The 24482-nt window shown below is 29.5% G+C and overlaps 2 protein-coding genes across 2 annotated transcripts; one reads left to right on the plus strand and one right to left on the minus strand.

Moving 5' to 3' along the window:
- Positions 1-335: 335 nt before the first annotated feature.
- On the minus strand, positions 336-4714 carry LOC132941317 (pancreatic triacylglycerol lipase-like). The gene is made up of 10 exons (XM_061009327.1): positions 4453-4714; positions 4237-4359; positions 3416-3684; positions 3032-3272; positions 2516-2746; positions 2003-2173; positions 1272-1364; positions 1090-1204; positions 765-965; positions 336-652 (listed from the first exon to the last, which is right to left on the minus strand). Exons 1-10 carry the CDS (start codon positions 4547-4549, stop codon positions 556-558), a joined length of 1638 nt encoding a protein of 545 aa, XP_060865310.1. The 5' UTR covers positions 4550-4714; the 3' UTR covers positions 336-555.
- LOC132941319 (sorting nexin-7-like) lies at positions 3950-24415 on the plus strand. Its single transcript, XM_061009328.1, has 10 exons — positions 3950-4058; positions 22394-22516; positions 22601-22738; positions 22793-22903; positions 22965-23129; positions 23230-23425; positions 23487-23650; positions 23709-23834; positions 23891-24139; positions 24201-24415. Exons 1-10 carry the CDS (start codon positions 4026-4028, stop codon positions 24246-24248), a joined length of 1353 nt encoding a protein of 450 aa, XP_060865311.1. The 5' UTR covers positions 3950-4025; the 3' UTR covers positions 24249-24415.
- Positions 24416-24482: the final 67 nt, after the last annotated feature.

The following is a 24482-nucleotide window of genomic DNA, read 5'->3' on the forward strand; positions in this document are numbered from 1 at the left end:
GTGAGAATATAATAAAATGAAAAATACCAGTCATCAGTCGCCGTGTACTCTACATATAATAAAATATGTATACAAAAATACAATGGATTTATATAATAATGTACAGCGAAACCAATACCCACGAATTTCCCACGTGGGTTATATAATATTTTATACGACTAAGATATTTTTAATATTTATACATACCATATCATATTATATATTTCTATCTTCTCAGTATCGTAAAATACCTACCTAACTATACATATTATACTTAGGTTTTATGGCTCACTGCATAATTTCGTTTTACAGTCCACATTAAAAATCGCATCTTTTAATAAGAAAATAAATACCAGTATAATAAACTTGTATAATATTATATATATAATATATAATAAAGTATCTATATAAAAAAATTTCGTTTTTAAATTAGAATTAGTTCATAACCATAGTATACATTGTTTAGTATTATAATATATAATAATATAGGTATGTAACAATTTCAGTCGTTCGTTAAGTAGATATATTCAATAAATAAAAAAAAATAAAAAAATTGACTGTTCTCAGTCATTTTGTCTAGCAAGCATCAAATAATGAAAGAGAATACGTTTGGGCGTATATCGTAGTTCCGTCCACATGGATTAAATTCGAATTCTCTGTACAATTAGACCATCTAAAAAACGAAATATTTTCTTATAGTATGTAACATATATATATGAGAACAGCGAGAATGTAAACAACTATCATTATTAGCACTTATAGAAATTATATACATATGTACTTACACGTTTCCTTCCGTGTCAAAAATGGATACTTTATCCACGACCACATTGACAATACCGTTGAGCCCATGCTTTTCGTTTTCAGTTTGATAAGCTAATGATTGGAAACTCAATTCGACATTTAAATATCTTTGCACAGATTTTTCATATCTAGCTACTGAAAGTCCTTCAGCTAGAAGTCCGCCAGAAATGTAATCCGTATGCCTAGAAAAATGAATTCAATTTAGGTATAAATAAAGCGCTGATGTCAATATCGGCGTCATTGGTTAATTTCTTAACATAAATCGTCATAATCAATACCAAAAGTAAATATGTCAATAATTATTACTTTGTTCGGAGCTTAAAGTTTGCCGTATTGTCACCATCTTCTAACGATATTTGCAAGTAACCTCGAAGTTTAGATGTTTTTGGAGATAGTAAAACAGATGCCTTGAGCTGTCTCCCTATAGAATGAAATATATAACATAAACAATTTAGTATTAATATCAAATCAACGAACAACATCCCTACCACAAAATGGACTTGAATCTCTAGTTGTCAAATACAGTGGACCACGAAGTTTCGATTGAGATGCCGCAAAACCCATGGTTACACAATTTGAATCTACGAAAAAGTAATTTGTATTGTTTATGAAACAATTATAAATGATAACGCAAACAATTGTATAATATGCTACTTTTGGTTAGAAGTGTATTAATATATTTGTATCACATTTTTTAATATTTATTATTTTGTATTTGTTAGTTGATACTTGATAGTTACGTATCATTAAATTAATATTTCCTCATACTAAATAAATTAAAACAATATAAAACGTAGGGTCGAGTACATCGAACTGAGAAAAGGAAATCGCATTCTGACTTAACACCACGCGTGAGTAAAATAATAATATAGAACCAGCTATCATTATAAATGTTATAAATGTATAATATAACAGTTAATAGTGTTAATACAAATCTCAATTTCGTGAAAGCAAAGGACTGTTCATAGTTTATTGTATTACCAATATTTCATCGCAAAGGACCTAATCCTTTTTTTTTTAAAAAAATATGAATAATTTTCAAAATGACCAACAAGTTATTATGATACAATTAATAATATATATAATATGTGCCAGGTATACGTTTAAATGTAGGTGCGCTGTGTGCGAATGCTGAAGATATAATGCAATAATGCATATTATATTATATTTGGTTATATACAATACATAAATACATTATAATTTATAATAAGTTAGGTACCTGTGCAATTTGTTGGGAAGCACTCGCCCCTTTGAAACATTGACCATCCGGCAGGGCACGGAAATGTGGTAAACTGACATGCGTCAGGATCTGACACTGCTTTGAGACTTTCCAGGAAGAACTGTAACGCCCGGAGATGATTACATACCACGCTTGAGTTCATCGTTCCCTCTATATTTATACATTAACATAACATTTAAACAGTAAACAATTTTACAGGATAGCCTGGAAACCCTTTGTAACTTTACTCTTCTTATCAAGCAATTCAAAATACTTATACAAACAAAAAAAACCATTGTTTCAATATTCAATAGATAATTTTTCATACACATAAATAAAAAAGTCAAAATATTCATAAAAACAATCCAATTTAGATTGAAAAATGTTTTTGAAAAACTGCATCTCCGCATTCAAATAAAAAAAACATGCTTGCTTAAAATGCATCACGCATGAACCGTTATTCGATCTATATAGTTTATATAATATGTAACTTATATATCTTATATGACTTACCGAACCGGCTTACGATTACCGAACCGCGGACTTGTTCACAACCTGGCTGGTCAAGACCGCCGTTTGGGAAGTAGTCGACGTCACCGATCGGGTTGAACAAGCCGAACCCCTCGGACCATATCCTGGCACCGTCTGTGTGCACTACATCGACGAATGCGGCGTCGTCTGAGCTTAGTGACAGCAGTGAGGCTGACAACATTTGTCTGAACAGCGGGGACGCGGGATCCAGACCTGCACCAGATATCGAAATATTACTCATCGTATAAATATAATAAACACATCGAATCGTCCGAAAGCTAATAAATTATATCAAAGATTTTCAAGAAGGAAAATTCTATACGTATCGACACGTATATAGTCGTATGTCGGTATACGTTTCGCTGGTATATCACTCGTAATGTAACTTCTTGAACGCTATATATAATTATTAAACCCATACGTATCAATATACTTCAATTTATTCCTCAAAATCTCAATTTATTACCAACTAAGCGTACTCAAGACCCCAGGCATCACCTGTAATTCTGCCGACACGTATATCGATCAGTTTCAACGCCTTGCCCGCGAAACCCGCCACGTGGGCACCGAGGCTGAACCCGATCATGTGAATCTTGGCAGGGTCACCGTTCAGCGCCACCATGTCCGTGATCAATATCGCCAGCTGACGTCCGATCAACTGCGTGTTGGCGGCCGCAAGTGCGTAGCCCGGCCCGGCGGCTCCCTTTTCCCAGTCCACGAAAATCACATTCGCGTCTTCCTGTATCAGTGCAACCGGTTTAGATGAAAAAAGGTAATAATTGTTTTTAATTCAAATAAAAAAATCACGGACCTACAACCACACCGCGAACCTAGGTATATATATAGGTAGGTATAGATATAATAGTATGGCTACAGACTAACCAGGTCCAGGAGCGCGTTGCCTAGGAGTTTTGCCACCTTGTCGTGTCCGCTACCTTTGAACCCGTGAATGATGATCTTGGTCGGAAGTTCGGGCCTGAAGTTGGAGTTGTTCATCGAAACGTGCCGGTCGCCGTACGTGACCAAAATCAGATCACTGCGATTCTGTCGGGTCATCACCAAGAATTTCGTGTCCACCGTGTCCGGCGATTGAGGCGATTTCATGAGCGGCGAATAATTGGTCCGGGGTATAGGGAAGCATCCGACCATGTCTGCAATGTTATTGTTGACGTATCGTTGTAAAAAAAAAAAACAACAAAAATAAAAATCCCATCGGTGACTCTTATAATATGTGATGCATATAGAGTGCTACATTCGTAATATATGCGTTGCACGTATTGTCAGACGTTCGTACGAGATGAATAATAATTCGGCGATGTTGCAGTTATTTTAAGCCGGCAAGTTAATAGTGCTTTTTCTCGTAAAGTCGTCACAAAAGTTTACGTGCAGTGCACGCTTGTGGTTATATATACGTATACGCGTGTTTCGCGACAGTTTCTTTTTCGCCAACGCCGTTGCTTCAAGTCTTAAATTTTTGTCGTTTTAGTAAAAAATGATCGACGGTCCTTGTGTCGCGATGTCAGACGTAAGTTGGTGTATTATTAAAATTTACGTCAGTCGCAGTTAAGGTATATATTAATATATTATACATACAAATTACAAAATATATACGTAGATATATTATGAATTATGATGTATCTATCGTATGTGGTTAGCCAAACCAGACTTTAAAATGGTATTTACAATGTTCAAGTTCATCTTACCGTAACAAATTTGTTTTGAAGTTCTCGACTTTTTTCTCTCTTGTCTTCTAGACAAATGGTCTCTGACCAATTGTATCGCACGCTTACCCAAAATATTTGACGGCCAAAAATCATAATTAGAAACTATTTAACACGTTTTATCAAAAAAAAAAATGAAAATTCAATAGACACAAGAATTAAAAAACAAAAAATCAATGAACGTGTTTTGGCCTTTACCTTCAGACGCTGCTTTAATTAGACCCACATGATCTAAAACCAAATACGCTGCGATGGATATGGTGAAAATAGTTCTGCCATAATGTTTAGTATGCATGTTATGATTTTATAATAATTATTATTAAGTTCGATGTTCTTAAGAAGCGGATCTCACATGACTGTTTAAAAAATCAACACTGATAAAACTATAACGTTAAGAGACAAGAGTTCACTGGATTATATAACACTATAGTGTCAAGTGTGTTAACCATTATATTATTATTGCTCCTTGTTATTATATATATGTTTTTTTATTTCACTTTCACTCTGTTGAAGGTAAACTCTATAATATTATACTGAAGAGATAGGTAGGTAGGAAGGTAGGTTCCTACCTTTACAGTTACAAAAAATGTACACGCTGACAGCTGGTTATGTACCGGATTATGATATTGTAGTAGATATATGCACGCATGTATAAATTACACTAAGTCAATATTTTTTGTTTTTCAAGTAGGTTTTATATAAAAAAAAATATTCATGCTACACTACAGGTAATATATACTGGTATAATAGCATAAATTCGTAACAATAGACCGTTAAAAAATATTATTTCTATATACTATACAGTATTCAGGTGTATACGCGTGACATTAACTCCGAAATATAGCAATTTTAATAACACTACGCAGCAGTTACATTTGAACAAGTATAAAATATATTATAGTTTATTGGATATTTAAAAAAAAGTAAGGTTAGGTATATTAAAAATACATTGGTTAAAATCAGTGTTGAAACTTACAAATTTACAGCTATGACACTGTCTATAATATTATATTGAATAAATTAAAATGACAAAATAGAGATTATATCTACTTAAATATTAAAAAAACATTTGGAATTCGTGTAGCCAGTGATCTACCTTTTAACTGTAAGTGTAACTGCTGATCTATTAAATTGTATTAATATTTCATAAATATTAAACAGTTATCTTTACATTTATTTTGTGTTACCTATTACTTCGATATCTTATCATAGAATAGCGGAGACGAGGAGGCCAGTAAATAATAACAAATATATATTTATAGTTCATACAATTTTTAATATTGATAAAAAGTTTATTGAACTCGAATACTATACCTAATAGAAATTTTATTATTTTCTTATTGCATTTTGATTTGACTATCTGACTTATTTATTTAATCCTTTATAATTAAAATTATATTTTATGAAGGTATTCAAATGTGGTGGATCAATTATAATACAATATAATACATTGGTATGAGATCAACTTCCCTAAGTAGATCACCTAATACACGAATGCCAAACATTTAGTAAATCAAAATGGACTATGGAAGAAGTCAATAGAGTCATGGCTTTATTTTTTTATAACTATTGACCTTTATGTATATAAAGTTATGCTTAATGATTAATGATTTAATATATCTTAATCATCTTCTTCTTGCACGTATATAGCTACGTATCAATAAACATAGAGGTTAGACGTTTAGATTATAATGATCGTATATAATTAACAAGTAACAATGACATTGACAATATTACTTCTTACTAATACTAAATGTATATAATAATGTTAAAATTATTATATATCTGCCAGCTGGTATTATTATGCATTATCTGAATATGTGAAAATGGGAAAATAAGTTAGGCGTATTTACTTCTCATTATTATTTATTGTAGTCTATAATATACCGTATAGAGTATGAGAAGTATCCACTAACAAGTCATGTGTCAATTTATAAGTTTTCTACATAAAATACATAGTTATAGATACCACACTAAATATTATTCGCTAGTACGTAATTAAATATTTAAATATCTACAATAGTTAATATATTATACTTATGTCTTGAATAGTTAATTTTAAATTGTTTTTTTTTCTAAGCTAAAGGTCTTTAAATTCTGTTTTAATAGTTCTATTCATAAAACCTTATATTAATTTGTAAACTTAAGTTTTGAAAACATTTCGTATTAGTTCTTATCAAAATATTATATTTAATACAACTGATGTCAATCGTTGATCGTTTATTCAAAATGTGCAGATTGTCATTTTAGATATTTATTTGATGAATGACTTAGTTGGTAGGTGATAATATAGGAGGCGTATCGTTGCTTATATCGAGGCGTAGAATAGCCCTCTCAGAATAGTATAATTTATTATTTGTTATTTATAATATGTACATAATAGTATAAGTATTATGCAATTAATAATTATGTATATATCTAATCTGTATATATTTTAATATTATAAAGAAGAAAACATTTTTGTTTGTTCGGTGTAATCTCTGTACCTAACTACTTCACCGATGTCAAAAATGTTTTTACTTTCAGAAAGCTACACTATTCTATTGATCTTTATTATATAGGCTACCTATATATTTTTATCTCGATAAGTGTCCCTCAATTTTTTTAATTTATTATTTAGCTCACAAACAAATAATATATTTTTGTTTACTATAGGGTTGCTATTGGTTACAAAAAATAAAATAGTTATAATGATTGAAGAGAATTTTCGACCCGTATCTTATATTTGATCAGAACCATCAAAATTACTGTGATTAAGATGGGATAAATCGACGGACATGAAATGAAACGTTTTATATTTCAATATATTATATAATGGTGGATATAATTTAATACATAATGTACTACAAAATTACAAAAACATCAGTCATTAACAGATTTAAAAAAACTCAAGGGTACGATACACCTAGCTTTTATATTAATAAGCCATAACGTTATTTATGTTTAAAAACAAAAGAAAATTATTACTTGATCTTCAAGTTTACGTATTAGGCGTCATCTTTACAAAAATAAATCCAGTCGTAAGCACAAAAAAATGTGAAATTTTATGATTAATGTGTTAAAAATAAAATAAAAATCGAAGAATAAAACATAAATCCTTTTTTTTAAATTATAGAACATCACTACACAGAGTATTAACTATAACGAATGGAACATACAGTTTGAATAATATAAGTGGGGGAATTTTTATGGTCAACTATTTAGTTGCACAGGGGACAGCTATCTTCTACAATAGTTCTATGTGTGTAAAATATACACTTACGTACGCACCTCGCGGGGTCCGCAATCCACCGCAGTTGGATACTGGATTGCATCCCTAATATTAAACTGATTGCATAATCACGATCCATACCGTGCAGGATGGCTATAATATAATATAATCAAACGTGTCTTTAGTAGGTCACTGACTGATCAACATAGAGCCTAAACAATCATAGCTTGAGGATTGCAATTATATCACGGTACCTTCATACCACCGTGTAAGTGTGCACTAAGAAAGCATTTTCCAAAATTCTCATTCTAAAATAGTGCTTGCACAAGTATTTTGAGATTCAAGATAATCGATGAAAATTTTTAAGTTTTGAACACCATTGCACTGAATATTAAATACCTAACGAATTAAACAAAGTTTGAATCATATAGAGTTGGCATTTTTAACGGATAACGAAGCGCACGGGGTCATTTAATATAATATATTTTTTTAAATTTTTGTTTTCGAATGTTTAAAAAAGTGAAATTTCCTCAACTTCCTAGCTGATGTATAAAAAAAAACACTCGATAAAATAAAGAAAAGAAAAATGTACTCGTCACTCTCAAAATGCTTCTCCTGTAAACCCACTCTTGTATTTAGATAGTGCCCTTACCATTGTAAACATCCACTCGTCCTTGAACATAACACCTATAGGTATATAACAAAAAATAATAATAATAATAATAATAAATGAATATTGTATACACGTTGGTTGATCTATATATTATAATAATATAGTATCCTGTATCTATTGTTTCGGGTTTGTACTTTGTAGTGTGTTGTAAGGAATTGTGACAATGTGACTTTTTTTCCGGAATTTTACATCACCAGTGCCTATAGCTTTTTGATATTCTGGGGAAGACTATCGCGTAAACATATTATTAAGTTGTTTATATTCTTGTCCCAGCTACATAGAAAGATTAAACCTAATTTTAAGTCAAATTTGGGTGCTGTAAGATGGCCGCGAAACATGGCATTGTACATTAATACAGTAATACGCTTGACAGTTTGACTAGATAATTACATAGCTTGTTGTGAAATCGTATATATATAATATATACCACCATATACACAAACGACAATAACTCATAATACCTATACATAGATGGTAAAATGGAAATATATGCAAAATATATACACTTATATAATATATAAATATATTAGAATATTGAATATATATATATATATATATATAAATATATGGGTATTGCAAATACTAAAATTATACGGATACGTGTAGATATAATATATAGGTGTTCTATATAATTATTATGCATGTATATTGTATACACTATTTATGTATACGTTGTTGTTCACGCCACATATGTCGTTTTTGGAACGGCGTAAATAATTAAAATAGGTATTACATATTTTCTAAAATGAAAAAGCATTTATTTTCAAGTATTACATTGAAATATTATATTTAATCTGAAATTAGGTAAAAAAAAAAGGTTGGAAAAGTGGGTCCCCTGTTGTAAGTGTCGAGTGGGTCACTGTAATGGGTGTATTAAATACTTAAATTTAAATTCAATGATAAACCATATTGCACACGAAAAATAATTCTAAGCAAAGGTGGTTTGTCAGCCTATAATACTATTTTTTTTTAATATTATTGCTATTAAAGTAATTTATTTTATTATTACAGAGTACAATACTTATAAACTACAATAACATAAGTCATAACTAAAACTATTGTTATTCATTAATTAATTTTTTTATTATTTAATCACGCTTTATAGGAACAATGATTTTAAATAAGTACAAAAAAAAACCAAATAAATATCCCTTGATAGTAATAAAGTTGATAGAAACGTGTACCTAACCACTACAGCCTGCAGCTATAGTGTGTAAAAAGAATGGGATCGGAATAGTATAATACATTTTTAACAACATATTTAGTTATTATTCAAAAAAAATTGAGGTTCCACATAATCACTATACATATGTGACTCAGTAGGTGGTATAGTTAAAAAAATTCCACTGAGTTGAGTTAACATTTTTCAGTTTTATCTAAATTATTATAACTTGAAACTATTAGAGATAAATAGCTAGGTACCTATATTGTTTATTATAACTATATTATAGCTTAACGATCCTAACGTTGACTTAACTTAACGATCTCAAATTAATTGTTTTCATATATTTAATATTATATTATATCGCGCTATCAATTATGCTATATGACAAATATAGGTATTATGATGTGCCTAAATTTAGTCATATAGGTAGACTGGGAGGTATACAAAATAATACAATTATAAAGGTATTTTATTGGTACAATAATTATAAGTGTACCCGCTGTAACAACAATAATAATAATTAATTGTTAAATAATTAATAATGTTTGTATTTTCTGCTGGATATAACAATTTATTCCAGGCTTTCAATTAATATAGGTACCTAGTGTGTTGTTAATTGTTATTCTCTACATGTACAATAGAACTGCAGTTGTAATTGCATCATCATGATAAATTACTAATTAGCGCAGACATGTTGCGAAATAATATATATAATCTCCTCCTGTGCATCGTTTCAATTTAATTTTATAATAAATAAATAATCTTATAGACATATATAGATTAATAAGACTTATACGGATGTATATAAATAATCTATATCTGCCGACAGTCATACACAAATACATAATATTACACCATACGCTGCATAATATAAAATAAACCTATCACCTATGTATACATATAATGTATATTTATATATTGATATATAAGATATTACATATTAGGAAATTGGGAGGGATGATTAATACTTTTTGAATAGTCACAAAATAATAAAACTGTTGGATTGATTTTTATACAATTGAATGTTCAATGTCGTCCAAATTTGAATTTCAGTCATAAAAACATTTGTGTGGCTTTACGCTAAATGTTTTAGATTCTGAGTGCAACGATAAATGTACTGATTTTACAATGATGTGTGTTTTTTTAAATTTTTTTTTGTCTGTGTAAACGATAAGTAGTCGAAATAATGCTTCAATTTTCAACTTCAGTACCTATCTTTTTCGATGGGAAATTGAATATTGTTGGTGCATTGGGGAGGTCAAAATTGAAAATTCCTAATATAGTTTTCAAAAGCGCCGGGAAAAACAACATATAAATTAAGAAAAAATGGGAATTTTTATGCAAAATCGGTTTTTCACAAAATCGATTTTGGTTTTTGGTGTAACTCTAAAACAAATGAACGTATAAACATGAAATTTTCACTGCATTATATTTACATTTTCTATACGCGATAATATTTTCAAAATATTTTGATTTGTTTTGAACTGTTTAGGGACATCTTCAGTTTCCAATTTTATTTTTTCTATGAATGTCAATAAAACTTTATTTGTTGGGTAAAAAAGTTTGAAAATGTTATACAAGACTCCTACTATATTGTTACAATTACGTTTGAAAAATATTAAAAATCCTTAGTCACAATTTATTTTTATAAGCATTTAAAGTTTAAATCTTGACAAAATACGGAAAATCACGAAAATTAGCAAATTATTTTGAATTGAGAATTCATAAAAATTTTTCTTTTTAAATCTAAGATTTGAAAATGTAATACAAGGTTATTCATAAGTTTGTCTACCTTTATCAATAAAAAATTTCTAAAAGCAAATCAAATTAAACTTTTATAAGTGTTTGAAGTTCTTATTTTTACAATATTGGATATTCACTCGATTTCTCATGTATAGCCTTACATACTGTGTGTGATCATAATTTCAGGTAAAATTAAATATTTCAGCTGGATGACCTTATGGCTTATATTGAAATTAATGCGGGGGGGCTAGAAACCAGGGTCTAGGGCAGGAATGGCAAATAGGATTTGTTCTACGTGCCAATTTATGACATAATTCAAAAAAATGTTCAACCGTGCCATTATTATTTTTATTAACACAGCAAAATACAAATACAAAATATAAATGAAAAATTAATGATGTAGAAAATTATGTAAAAATGGAAATAATGTAAAAAATATATTTAATTATTATTGTTTATTAGAAATCTTTTGCTTCATATTGGTTGAAAGGTTTTTTATATCTGGTTGATATGATGTTGATTGCAAGGCCGAACATACATGCTGCTGAATCTTCCTCCGTTAATCTGTTCCTAGCCTTTGAATGTGTATGATTTAATACCGAAAATAGACTTTCGCAAGCATATATTGAAGAAAAAATTGTTAACAATGAAATTGCCAATTTTTTGACAGAAGCAAAATTTTCTGGAATATTATTCCATACTTCTAATATTATGTTGTCAACACCGCTATCTGTTTCTTCGTTATGTATTCGATGACGTTCCAATTCTTCGATACGCTCTCGCATATTCACAAATTTGTTTGTCCAAATTGGATTAGTTTGCAAATCGATTAACTGCATTTCTAAATTTTACTAAATACTATTAAATAAAAAAAAAGATAAGATAACAATACGTCGTTGTGAAATATATATTATTAATATAAATATATATGGACAAATGAAAGTTTTTCGAGTGCCATCGAAAATCTCACGCGTGCCACTTATTTGCCATCCCTGGTCTAGGGAGTACTGAAATACACATTTTATCAATTTTTCAAATTTTTAAAACTCGGCATGCGCGTGCGCAATATGTGTATTTTGAATTAGTAACACCTATTTTTAGCGCATGATTTGGATTCACTGAACTTTTTTAAGTCTATTTTACCCATAATATTTGGTGATAAGTTCAAAATTGACAAAAACAACAGTCGTAATTCAGTTTTTTAAAAATAAATTACATTTTTATAATGTTTAATTCATTTAATTTTTTCGGTTTTAGTAAGTAATTTTATTATTTTCTCTTCAAATTTTATAACATGTTGATGTAAACCCCTTCACTTCTTTTAGTACAACTATGTTTTTAATTTTTATAATTAATTTATAGACATCAAATTATAAATAAAAATGTTAAAATATTTAAAAACTACATATTTTGTCTGTGATATTTTTGTGTTTATTTTACTACTATCCTTTATAGCTCGTGTAACCAGTAACCACCCACAGCCCTTTCATCGTTAATACTATTATGAACTCAAAATCTGTCTGTCCGACTAACATCCACACATCGACGGCGCCATCGTCACGTCTACCGCGAACACATCGGTTAAACACATCGACAACTGACGTCTGAATAAGTAAAATTTTATCCGCCAAACTACATAATATTATTATAATCTATAGTGCGTAAATTCATAAACAATATATCGATCGCACAACAAAATAGTCGACATTCAACATAAGTGTTTTGTTTCAAAACTTCAGTTCGTGTATCCACTATCCATAGAGCATTAGAACTATACAATGATTATGTTATAGGTATTCTTAAATAATAATATTTTAAAACTAAATTAAAGTTGTTTGGAGATTCGTCATTTTAAAGGTTTATAAAGATTTCTTCTTTTCACGATAGGTATATCCTATAGGGTATCACTTTTAGACGCATAAGAATGACTTTTATTTAAATTGCCCTGTTTTTTTCCAAAAGTTCAGTTTAGTCATTTTACTTTGTTGTATTTGGTTTCTTTTTTCCTCCATTAGGTACTCACAAACAGTGGCGTGCCCAGGAATTTTCAATGGGTGGAGGGGGGGGGAGGTTTTATAACTAACTAATAAATAATAATACATTTAAATGTATTATTGTGGTAGTAATACTAAAGACACAAATATTGGGATTAATCGAACACTGGGGAGGATATAATCCCTAACATCCCCCCTGGGCATGCCAATTTCCATGGTTGGACATCGACAAGTTAAAGAGTTGTGTTACTTTTAACTATGTTGCATAATGGGTTACGTTAGGTTATAGGTTATTTAAGTTAGAAAAGTAACTTCTACTAAACGAGTTAATTTTTTTCCTTGATATGCGGTAACGGTCACTAATCAATTAATTAATTTTATAGTCACTTTAAGTTAATTTTTTTCTAATATAGCCTATAGGTATAAGTCCCGTAGTTTTAAAATATTATTTGTTTTGTACTAATTATATTTTTATATAAAAATTAACGACAATATCGCAAATGGGTAATCATATTAATTATGAATAGTATAATTATTATATTATATTATATTCATAATAAATGGTATTATTTATAATTTTATATATACCTACGTATATAATGTATTATAAAATATAATATATTGTAGAATATTAGAATATCGAAGTGTTGAATTTATTTATGTATATCAACATAATATAATATTATTATTATGTATTATTATTAATACTCCTCTAAGAAATATCCATTTAAAATTACAATCTCATACACAAACATATTAATTTAAAATCATACAACAACAACACTACCAGACTAACCCAGTTCAATGTTAAAAGAGACGTTGGTACTTGGTACCGTGTTCTCTTAAAAATTAATTAAGCAAAAATTAACCTAAATAATTTATAACTTCAACTATACCTAGTTGGGTGGCCTTGTTTTCTGTTATATTTCGGTTAATCAATTGTATATGAATTATTTTAACTGTATATTTCTGTTTTTGTACATAATATTTAGAACTTTTATCAATTTTGTTTTTTGTGCTTTGGCATTGATTGTAAATAAATAAAAAATTGTAATGATTTTTAACCAAGTTATTTTTTTTCTAATTAACCTGTAACTTTTACAAGTAATAAAAAAGAAATGATAATATAAACTTAACTTAAATTTTCTGTATTAATACTTAACTCACTCAACGAGTCAAACAAATCATAGTTAACTTGCCCAGCCTTGCCAGCTTTAATATAAATAATTTGTAAACATACAAAGGTGAGCAAAGTTTTGAATTAATTTCTCCTTGGACGTTCTTTTCCGTTTCTTTTTCTTTTCCCTCAATATTGCTATTCTCTGGTATCCAAATGTTGTTTTCGCAGTAAGTTTTTTTGTTTCCAACATTGTTTTTATTTTCAGGTCACTATTTTGTTTTCAATATTGATTAAACTTGTCACGGATCTGAAAGTTTTTTATATACCAAAATTAACCTAACCTCATACTATCATTATTCATTACTATCAGGTTATAGCTTACACTACTCGGTATAAAAAAAAAATCATAAAAATACATTGCTGATTGATGAATTTCAAACATGTGTAATTCTATTGGGGAAGCAGATTAACAAAACGCGCTCTGGTGGAAACAATTTGTACCTTCCGATTCGGGATGTATAGATATAGTTTTATATTGGTTATTTTACTTTTTATAATAAATTAATTTTGACAATTTTGTTATCGAAACTTTATACGGTTTTATAGCTAACTGTATGCGTTGGTAAGTACAATTTCTACTGATATTATCAAATACATTCAAATACACTTCACTTAAAGCAAAATGTATGCGAAATGTCGGGAAAATACATACAATCTCCCGACTCCCACGTAGGGGGGAACCCGCCTAATCATCAGTACGATGGACGTCGACAGCGCTCCCAGCGTTAATATGTCTTCCCAATAGGAAGATTGACAATCACGGTTGCCCACGTATGGCCGAATATGTTCGCAGTCTGTGGGTAGAATGGTATATTGGTAATTTGCATATACCTTATATACTACATTCAAGAACTGTGTATAAAAACAGCATCACGAGCGGCGTGCAAACATATCGCAGTCTTTTGTCTTGACAACAAAATACAATAATCTATATATTTATAAATCTTACTGACTTATTGTACTACCCTGCACTACCTACATATGATTAACTCAGTCACCGAAAAGCACTCTCTATGTTTCCACGTTATTCGGTGTCCAATCACTTCTTGTCTATTAATATAAAGTCAATGTTAATTTGATGCAATAATTACTGTGCAATACCTTTTCCTGTTTCTGATATGTCACAGTAAATATGTTAATAATTAGGAAGCGGCGAAGTTCTTTGATAATTTAAAAACATTTTTGTTTATAGATACACATTTGCAAACTGCAATTAAATTAAAGTTGATATAATATAGTGATCTTTGAATATTTTGATAGTTTATCAATTCTTCTGAACATCGTATATGGATTGTAAAAATGTACCGTTATTGTTGAAGGTGTTAATGAATCAGAGATTAAATATTGTATATTTGTATAGGTATGCGTATGATAGAACGTCAATTTTTGGAAATTCGCATGAAGTCTATTGAATTTGTCTGTATTTTAGTGACATATCTCCGGCAAATGATATTAGAATATTTTCAATTGGGCTACTTCTGAATAGGTACATTTAATTACTTAAACAACAGTACTTGCTATAAAGACAACTTGGTCCTGCTTGGAGAATTATGTCCATTTCAAGCGTAGTTTTTGGATGTATTCTACAATATTAAACGATTGTAGAAGATTACTGATCGAAGAAGTTAGTTAAGAATTTGTACGAATATTGTACCTAGAATATCTAAGTCCACTCCCTAGTTTATGTTTTTGTTAGTAGGTAAATTAATTATGTTAAGTCTTTGTGCTTTCTTTTAAGTTAATTATGTGTTTTTACGTCAAAAGTAAGTCTTGGTAATTGTTTTAATTATCTGTATTTCTGACAAAGATATTATACTATATCGTATATTCGTCACTTGTCTCGGTATAGTATAATAAATTAATAAGCAATAAGTAAATTATATAACTAAACTCCATATGTTTCCTCTACAAGGAAAATCTATGAATCATAAATATGTTTTCGTTAATAAGTATTCACGGCAACGAAAACCTTACATAAAATCGGTCAGAAGCAAAAACCGTGTATCTAGAACAAAAACTTATTAATGTTAAAACTATAAGTTAATATAGAACAAAATAATAATATTGAAATATTTTACATTTTAGCAATTATACTATAACAAAAAAAAATATTTAAAAATAATTTAGCCCGTACCTTAGATGCGTGTAACTAGTATCTATTGTATCTATTGAGCCATAGAGGTGAAAAAACAATAACATTATACAGCACGCTACTCGATATTTTTCCTCTATAAGGAAAATCTATAAATCATAATTTCAAAAATATGTTTTGTTAAAAAGTAACCATGAAAACGAAAACCTTACGAAAAATATTTTATCGTGTATCCAGTCCAAAAATAATTGCGTTTTTGATTAATTTTTTTAAAAAAGTAATATTTTTATATCGTTTCAAAATAACGTTTTCATAATAGTAAACTCGCGATATATAGGTACCTAGGTACTTAAAAGTTAAAATTAATTATTCTAAATATTTAAGTTTTAATTATAATAAGTACCTAATTATAATGTACCTATATGAAAATTAATATGCCTTTATAGTTTAAAAGTGCATTAGTCTTTGAAGCATTAGTTCTAAAGTAAAAATAATCCTAAACCTAGAAGTATAACATATGTACAATTAATATATAAAAATATAAAATATACATCTAAAAATCAAAAAGTTGCTCTTACGCATTGAAATAATTCTCGTCAGTAATCCTTTACTCAACAATAAGTTATCAGGATTACCAATTTTTGATTTTGTTTTTATAATTGTTCAGTTTTTGGTATATTTTTGTTATCGTTCTAGAGTTCTTTTTAGTTTCCGTTTTATTATTTCGTATTCAATTTTGTTTTTTTTCCGTTTCTATCACTGGTTTTTTGATATAATATTTTAAAATTTTGAAATATAAATATTGTAAATTTCTCTAATTAGGTACTGAATAAGTATAATATATATAGGTACGAGAATATTTATTTAAAATTAATCGATTATTTTATTTGCAGTGATTTAATTAGGTACCTCTATCTATTTTGATTTACTATTATATATATAGACTATTAGTTTGGCGTTCTTATATGTATTCTAATCGTTTATATGATAATGAGGGGGCGGTGGGCATTATATTATAATATAATATAATAAGGCTACATTCTAGATTATTTAGGTACAATAAAATTATTGATTTGTGAACACACCTTAAAAGAAAAAAATACATGTCAGACATCTACTTAAACTGCAGTATATAAATAATATTATCACAATCGTTTTACTGTATTGATGGGTTTTGCAAATTTTTTTGGAAGATTTCCAATAACTATCTACCAATAGCTTGCCTTTCTCTCTCGTATTAATCGTATAGCCACGTATATGCGTAATCACACCTACACATAAAAATATACTTCAATTAAACGTACCGCATTTGTAAAAGTGAATTTGTCACATTTACGTAAGTAACAACATTTACCCAGCCCCCCGTGTACCAAATGATAATCTAACCCATATTTTATAATTTTACGTAAATTTGCAATTAAAATATTGGCAAATTATTTGTTTAGGTACTCTTGGGTATACGAAAGACAATATAGGTAATACTGTAGTAGCATTGATAATAGTTAGTAATTAGTATTTATAATCAATGGTAGTAGTCACTACTATTTTTTAAGTAAGTAATATATAGTCGTGTACTCGTGTGTGCTATTTAATACGCAACATATATTGGTAGCTAGCCGGTCAGTCTGGTCAGGTCCAGGTAGTCAGGTATACCGATTTCAAAAGTGTAAATTTATTACCTATTAAACCTATATATTATGTATTGATCCAGGCGTACTGCGTAGTACGTACTACGTAGTATCACGTACCTAATACTACATAATATTATGTATTTACATGATCCAGATGAGTGCAGATTGTTAGTGATTAGCGATGTATATTGCCACACATTATACTATATATTATTGTGTACTGCACATTTACACGTTTGATGTTTAAACTGTTGTTGTGAATGATGATATTTAATGGCTATATTATTTCAGTTTCACGTTTATAGATAACTGTAAATTTGAAATGTTTAATGTAAAGATTAAGTATATAGTAATTTTACTCTGTTAGGTTTATTGAAACACGAAAAACTAATCATTGATCGTGGTTTAATGGCCATAATTGGTAATAGATAAGTATAAGTACATATTTATGATACCATTTATATTTATTATCTCAAGAGATATCGCAATGGGTAAATCCTCGAAAAAGAAATAATAAAAAGAAAATGAAAAACGATTCTTAGCGAAGACGGTCTGTCAACCTATAATAATATTACTATAAAAAAAAAAAAAAAATTATATAATAATATAAGTATATTTTATGATATTATTGTGATCAAAGTAATTTATTTTACTATTCGGCATTAGTAGATACAACATTAGGTTAAATTTATTTTTGCCAAAAAAAATACATTTGAAAATGTCATTGTGTGTATAAAATATAATAACATACTCTTAAAGTGTCATAAAACCACGAATACTATTTTTAAATTACAACAAAATTTGAACTTAAAATGTCTGAAAAAAAACTGTTTATCTATATATTTTTGGCTCCCGTCAGCTGCGGTTCCTCCTAACTTCCAAACACATAAAACTAAACAATAAAATCCTCCTATATAAACTTCTCCTAAAACCAATATGATCACATGGCATACAGCTCTGAGGTTCAGCTAAGCCCTCAAATATTAAAAAAATCCAAACTTTCCAATCCAAATGTCTCTGTCAAATTACAAAAGCTCCTTTCTATGTATCAAACGATATACTCCACAAAGACGTTTCCATTCCAACAGTAAAAGAAGTAGCCAAACATTTCTATAAACGCTTTCACTCTTATCTATCAACCATCGTAATCCACTTGTTTCAAATTCATCATACCTGGTGATCCCAGCAGGCGCTTGAAACGTAAATGGTGCCGGGATCTTCTAAACGATTAAACAATTAAATCTGTCAAGAACTTCCATCACTGGATGGATTCTTCTTTCAAGCCTCCAATCCATCAACTCCCACAGCGCTTGTACTTATTGTAAAAAATCAATTTACAGATTGTATGAAAAAAAAATCATGCCAATAGATTTTTAATATTTATCAAATGCTATTATAATTTATAAGAACTTATAAGAAACCTTGTACCTACTAAATGTTCAAGCGTTTTGACCCAACGAATAAAATGTTATTGAAATTAATAGAATATAAAACTAAAAACATTTCAAATTGCAAATGTCTATAAATAACTCAAAACGAGTTAAATATTTTGAATACCTAACGAGTAACGACAAAATAAGAAAATCGTTGTATGAACATTTGTTAATTTACGGGTGAAAATTCAATGTCTAATTTCAAACGCTCTTAAAAAAATTTGAATTTCTGGTAAACTTTTTTTAAATTCTTACAATAATTGATCAAATAACAATTTTTTACATGAATACATTGCCATTACGGCATTGCATTATATATTCGTTAAGACTTAAACCAAAAAACTCTTAATGAATCGTTACAAAAAAGCACGAATATTTTGATTAGAATTTCCTTTATTATGGTGTAGCAGTCACTATTGATGCATATATGTAAGACACTAGGACTCTAGGTAGGGGAATAGGGCACTGGCCCTGCAGATTCGTTTCTCCTACACTGCCGTATACCAAAATAATTCATTATTATGTACTTTTTTTGTAAAACTAAAAAAATGTTCTATGCCTTTACAAACATGTATAAAATCAATTTTCAACGTTACACTCATGATTCATGAATCATCTTTTGATTATAATCGATCATCGTAAACTGTTATAATCACTATTCACTTCTTTTATATTTCTCTATAATTTATAAATATATTTTGATTTTATTAAATTATAGACTATAGTATAAGTTGTAGATCAGGGTTCGAGGGGTGATTGCACTTTTGCACTTTAAAAGGACGTCACACCCACATGTATTGTCTCCGTCTTACATACGTAGGACACAGACAAAACGCGTTTACGCAATTTGAGTATAACTCGCCCAATTTTAATTTTAGAGTAAAAATACCTATTATAAAATTGAATTGTGACAATATTTCTGAGGGCAAGTCGTTGCGTTTTTTCCATTGTATATCCAATATAACGTTCATTATATCGTTTAGATATAGAAAAAATTTCAATATTTTTAAAATACTTTTTTCAAAATTTAATTTTTTAAAGAAAACGCAACAATTTGCTTTCAGAAATATTGTCACAGTTCAATTTTATAATAGGTATTTTTACTCTTGAACCAAAATTGAGCGACTTTTACTCAGACTGCGTAAACGCGTTTTGTCTCTGTCGTACGTAGGTGTAAGACAGAGACAACACATGCGGGTGTGACGTCCTCTTAAAGTCTTAAGACCCCGGGATGTGTCCGTTGCATGCCCAGTGATATGGAAAAATTTTTTTTTCGCATGTTTGTAAGGGTGTAATCAATTTTGTATGGTTGTGGTTTGTGCATAATACAGAATAACTTTGGAATTCTAATTCGTACATAGCAGTGCTTGGGTACCCCAACTCGGTACATCGGTGTACAAAACCTATATATTCTATAGAAGTACAGACCCTGCCGTATATCATCAAAATTCAAGTTAGTAGACAGTAGTTACGCCCATGCCTATAATCTATACATTGGGAGTTATAAAGGCACAATTAGAATCAGAAATCAATGGTAAAATATACAGTTATCTTATAAAACATGGGTGGGGGGGGCTACGCCCATTGTTATAATCCATATATTTCTTGTATCATAAAAAAAGATATTAATAAAATCATTGAGGTGAATTTATACATTTGTTTGAAACAAATCCATCTATTGCTATAACTAAATCGTATTCGTATAACACTGTATAAGTTAACTCGTTCAAGATCAAATGGTAATAACTAATAATAATAGAAAAATAAAAAAATCAACTACTTTTTTATAAATAAAAATTATTTTTGTCGTGCCATATAGATAGTTGTAATATATACAAAAGAAAAAAAAAGTACCTATAATATATTATATAAGTACCAATAATATTATATTGTTATCAGTAAATTGTACCAAAATCGTGCAGGCCCTTCCTAATTGGCAATTATTGCGGTAATTAACGGAAACGTCGGAAACCGTAAACGGTTTGTCCGCAGGACGCAGAATACAGAATATGTTTATACTTTCAATAGTTCTGGAATTCATCTTTAATATTATCATCATTCACCATTGAATATTGATTAAACAATTTTAGATATAAATATATAATTATTATTTATAATATTTTATTGCCGATGAATGATGAATGACCGATTTTGTTTTTAAATACTATAATAATAATAACTATCGTAATACGACAATACGTCCTATCATACAGAGACATTATTATTACAGCTGCGGTGACGAATGGCTATAGCTAGTTTCGACGCGCTATTACTTATTTCGGTTGCGATATAATCATCGAACAATGTTTTATCTTACATTTTTATTTTTTTAATTAGTATAAATGACAAATGTATAATATTTGTTTACTTGCGAGTTGTTAAATCTAATATACACACTAGGCACACAGCAGCAGTACAATTATTATTATACACAAACACAAGCGCGCCCTCGTACTACGCCTAAGCACTTACCATGACAATAATTATTGCAAAAAATCAAAATAAATACCTATACGGTTCGTGATAATGTGTCATTGTTAATTTTTACGGGTAATGGGTGTACAGTTTTTTAGTAGATTATAATTTATAATATTTATTATTTTTAATTTTATTTGGTTTTTCGACGTACGGTTCTCATTATATACTAAAAGTTATTTTATTATTTATAGTTCCTTCCACGGAATAAGATGATGATATACTTTATAGAGTCTTAATTCGTGGTTATTTCCGAATACCAAATCTCCGTCCCGCGAGTCGTTTTCAAGTGGGGTTGAGAGTTATCAATAATTAAGTGGATTGATAATGTCACGTTAATAACACTTTCAAGGTTATGTTTAAATTGCATGTATATACTTGGGAAAATGTCAAAATGATAATGATAAAACATGTAAAGTCGGACGGTTTTTTTGAAATATACTTACTCTGGCCTCGGGAACGCTAAACGTTTTATTTATTGTTATTATTATATTTTATCCATTAAAACGAACGATGATTGTAAATAAAAACACGAATTTCAGCTGTCCGATAGTTCTGAACCAGTTGAAATGATGACTGACCAGAATTCGGCGGTACTTGAAGTGTCTGTCGAAGAAAAAGGCGTTACTCCAATGCCTCAGTCCCTTCTAAACGATGCGTCTACGGTAAATATATTTTGAAAGATTTTCAATCTAAATACTTCTTATATTATACCCTGATAGTTATTAATTTGAAACTATGATTTTCAGTTAGTGTCATTTCCAACAAACACCAATGACTTTCAACTCAAATTAGACTTTCGACGTGACATTCAAGTACGGGTTGACAACCCACAAAAGATTGTTGAACCACTGGAGACTTACATCACATATAGAGTATCTACTAAGGTAAAGTTAGCTACTCTCACATTGGTTTGACGTATTTGACCTAGTTTATTTTAGGCGGATAGAACAGATTATCCACACAAGGAGTATGTTATTCGCCGGCGTTACAATGATTTTGTGTGGCTGAGACAAAACATTGCTGTTGAATATCCCGATCGAATAGTGCCGGTGAGTGTTTTGTTTATTCAAAAACGTTGGTTATTTGTTTTAACATTGTTGTTATTTACAGCCTTTACCAGCAAAACACACAATTCTTGGTCAGTTAGACAGGTATTCAAAAGAATTTGTCACTTGCCGTATGGCATTGTTGGAACGATTTCTGTCTCGTTTAGTTTGCCATCCTATTCTCACAGAAGATAAACATCTAAGAGTTTTTTTGACTGCGAATGCTACAGTATGTACTCTATACAATAATATGAAATAATTATCTAAAAAACTGCTCTGAATTAAATTTAAAACAGTTGATAAGATTAATTTTATTATTTTAATTTTAGGAGTTCACTACGTATAAAAAACGCGGAACAGGACTACTAAGACGTATGTCAAACAGTCTAAATACCATTTCTGTGTCATATAATTCAAGACAGGTAGATTTTGAGTTTGATCCCATTAGAAATCATCTCCATGGCCTATCTGAGAAGTTAACCATGTTAGAAAAAGTAGCTCAGAGAATCCATAAAGAAAGAAAAGGTTTGTTTTGTGTTATAAATGTATAATTAAAAATATTTTTAAATAATTTTCTTGTTTTTAGAACTGTGTGTGGAATCTCACCAACTTGGAGCAGCATTTATTGAATGGTCTTCTAATGAACAATCTGTCTCTGTTGCACTATCTCGCATTGGCCATACTATCACTGCCAATAGTTCGGCTTTACGCCATAATTTAATATCTAATTTTATAAGTGACTGGGCACAGGTAATTAAATAAAACAAAAATATTAGTTTACAATATTTCTAATAATTTGTTTTAATAGCCACTGAAGGATTATGTTAGCTATATAGAATGTGTCAGAGAAACACTAGGTAAAAGAGATGCACTGCAAATACAGTATGAACAGTCTCTTATGGATTTGGAGAAGAAAAAGGCTGACAAAGATAAGGTATATTGTGTCCTTTATATTTTAGTAATGGATTGTAACTCTAGACTATATATTAGGTAACTAACGATGAAAAGTCATTAATGTCATTCTGGTCGAAATCAGAAATGGACAAAGAGGAAAAAATAGAAAAGATGAGTCAAGTTATTCCAAAATTAGTGTCAGCTGTCGAAGCTAATCAAGAACGGTTGGATGTCTGTAGCGATGTGTTCAGGCAAGAGTATGGGTTATGGAAGTGCCAAAAAAAAGCAGACTTCAAAAGCATGCTAACTGCCTTAGCCGAAAGCCATATACAGTATTATCAACATGTGAGTATTAGTGTAAACCTAGACATTGTCTCTTTATTGTTACTGATTAATTTTGTTGCAGTGTGCTGCGTCTTGGGATTTAGTCTTCAAACGCATGGCGTCGGAATAAAATACTGAGCTTAATCTATTAGTAAACCACAAAAATAAAACATATACAAGGTATATTTTCTTATTTTGTGATAAAATTGATTAAATATTATCCCCAGATTATTATTGGTCCAATGTAAAAATTTCAATGTAACTAGGAAGTATAATATATATTATTTTGTTGTTTTATTACCACTCATTATATTTTTGAAACATAATCATTCCATGTCTTTTAAGTTATTCACTATACCAAACT

This window comes from Metopolophium dirhodum, chromosome 3, assembly GCF_019925205.1.
Source record: "Metopolophium dirhodum isolate CAU chromosome 3, ASM1992520v1, whole genome shotgun sequence".
Lineage (NCBI taxonomy): Eukaryota > Metazoa > Arthropoda > Insecta > Hemiptera > Aphididae > Metopolophium > Metopolophium dirhodum.

Bases quoted from the DNA above. Each gene is read 5' to 3' on its own strand.
- LOC132941319 (XM_061009328.1), top strand. From the start codon at position 4,026: ATGATCGACGGTCCTTGTGTCGCGATGTCAGAC. The intron at 23,651-23,708 runs GTAATTAAATAA...TTGTTTTAATAG, and splicing joins TTATAAGTGACTGGGCACAG to CCACTGAAGGATTATGTTAG. The intron at 24,140-24,200 runs GTGAGTATTAGT...ATTTTGTTGCAG, and splicing joins ATATACAGTATTATCAACAT to TGTGCTGCGTCTTGGGATTT.
- LOC132941317 (XM_061009327.1), bottom strand. From the start codon at position 4,549: ATGCATACTAAACATTATGGCAGAACTATTTTCACCATATCCATCGCA. The intron at 3,273-3,415 runs GTTAGTCTGTAG...GCACTGATACAG, and splicing joins GCAACGCGCTCCTGGACCTG to GAAGACGCGAATGTGATTTT. The intron at 966-1,089 runs GTAATAATTATT...TCATTTTTCTAG, and splicing joins AACTTTAAGCTCCGAACAAA to GCATACGGATTACATTTCTG.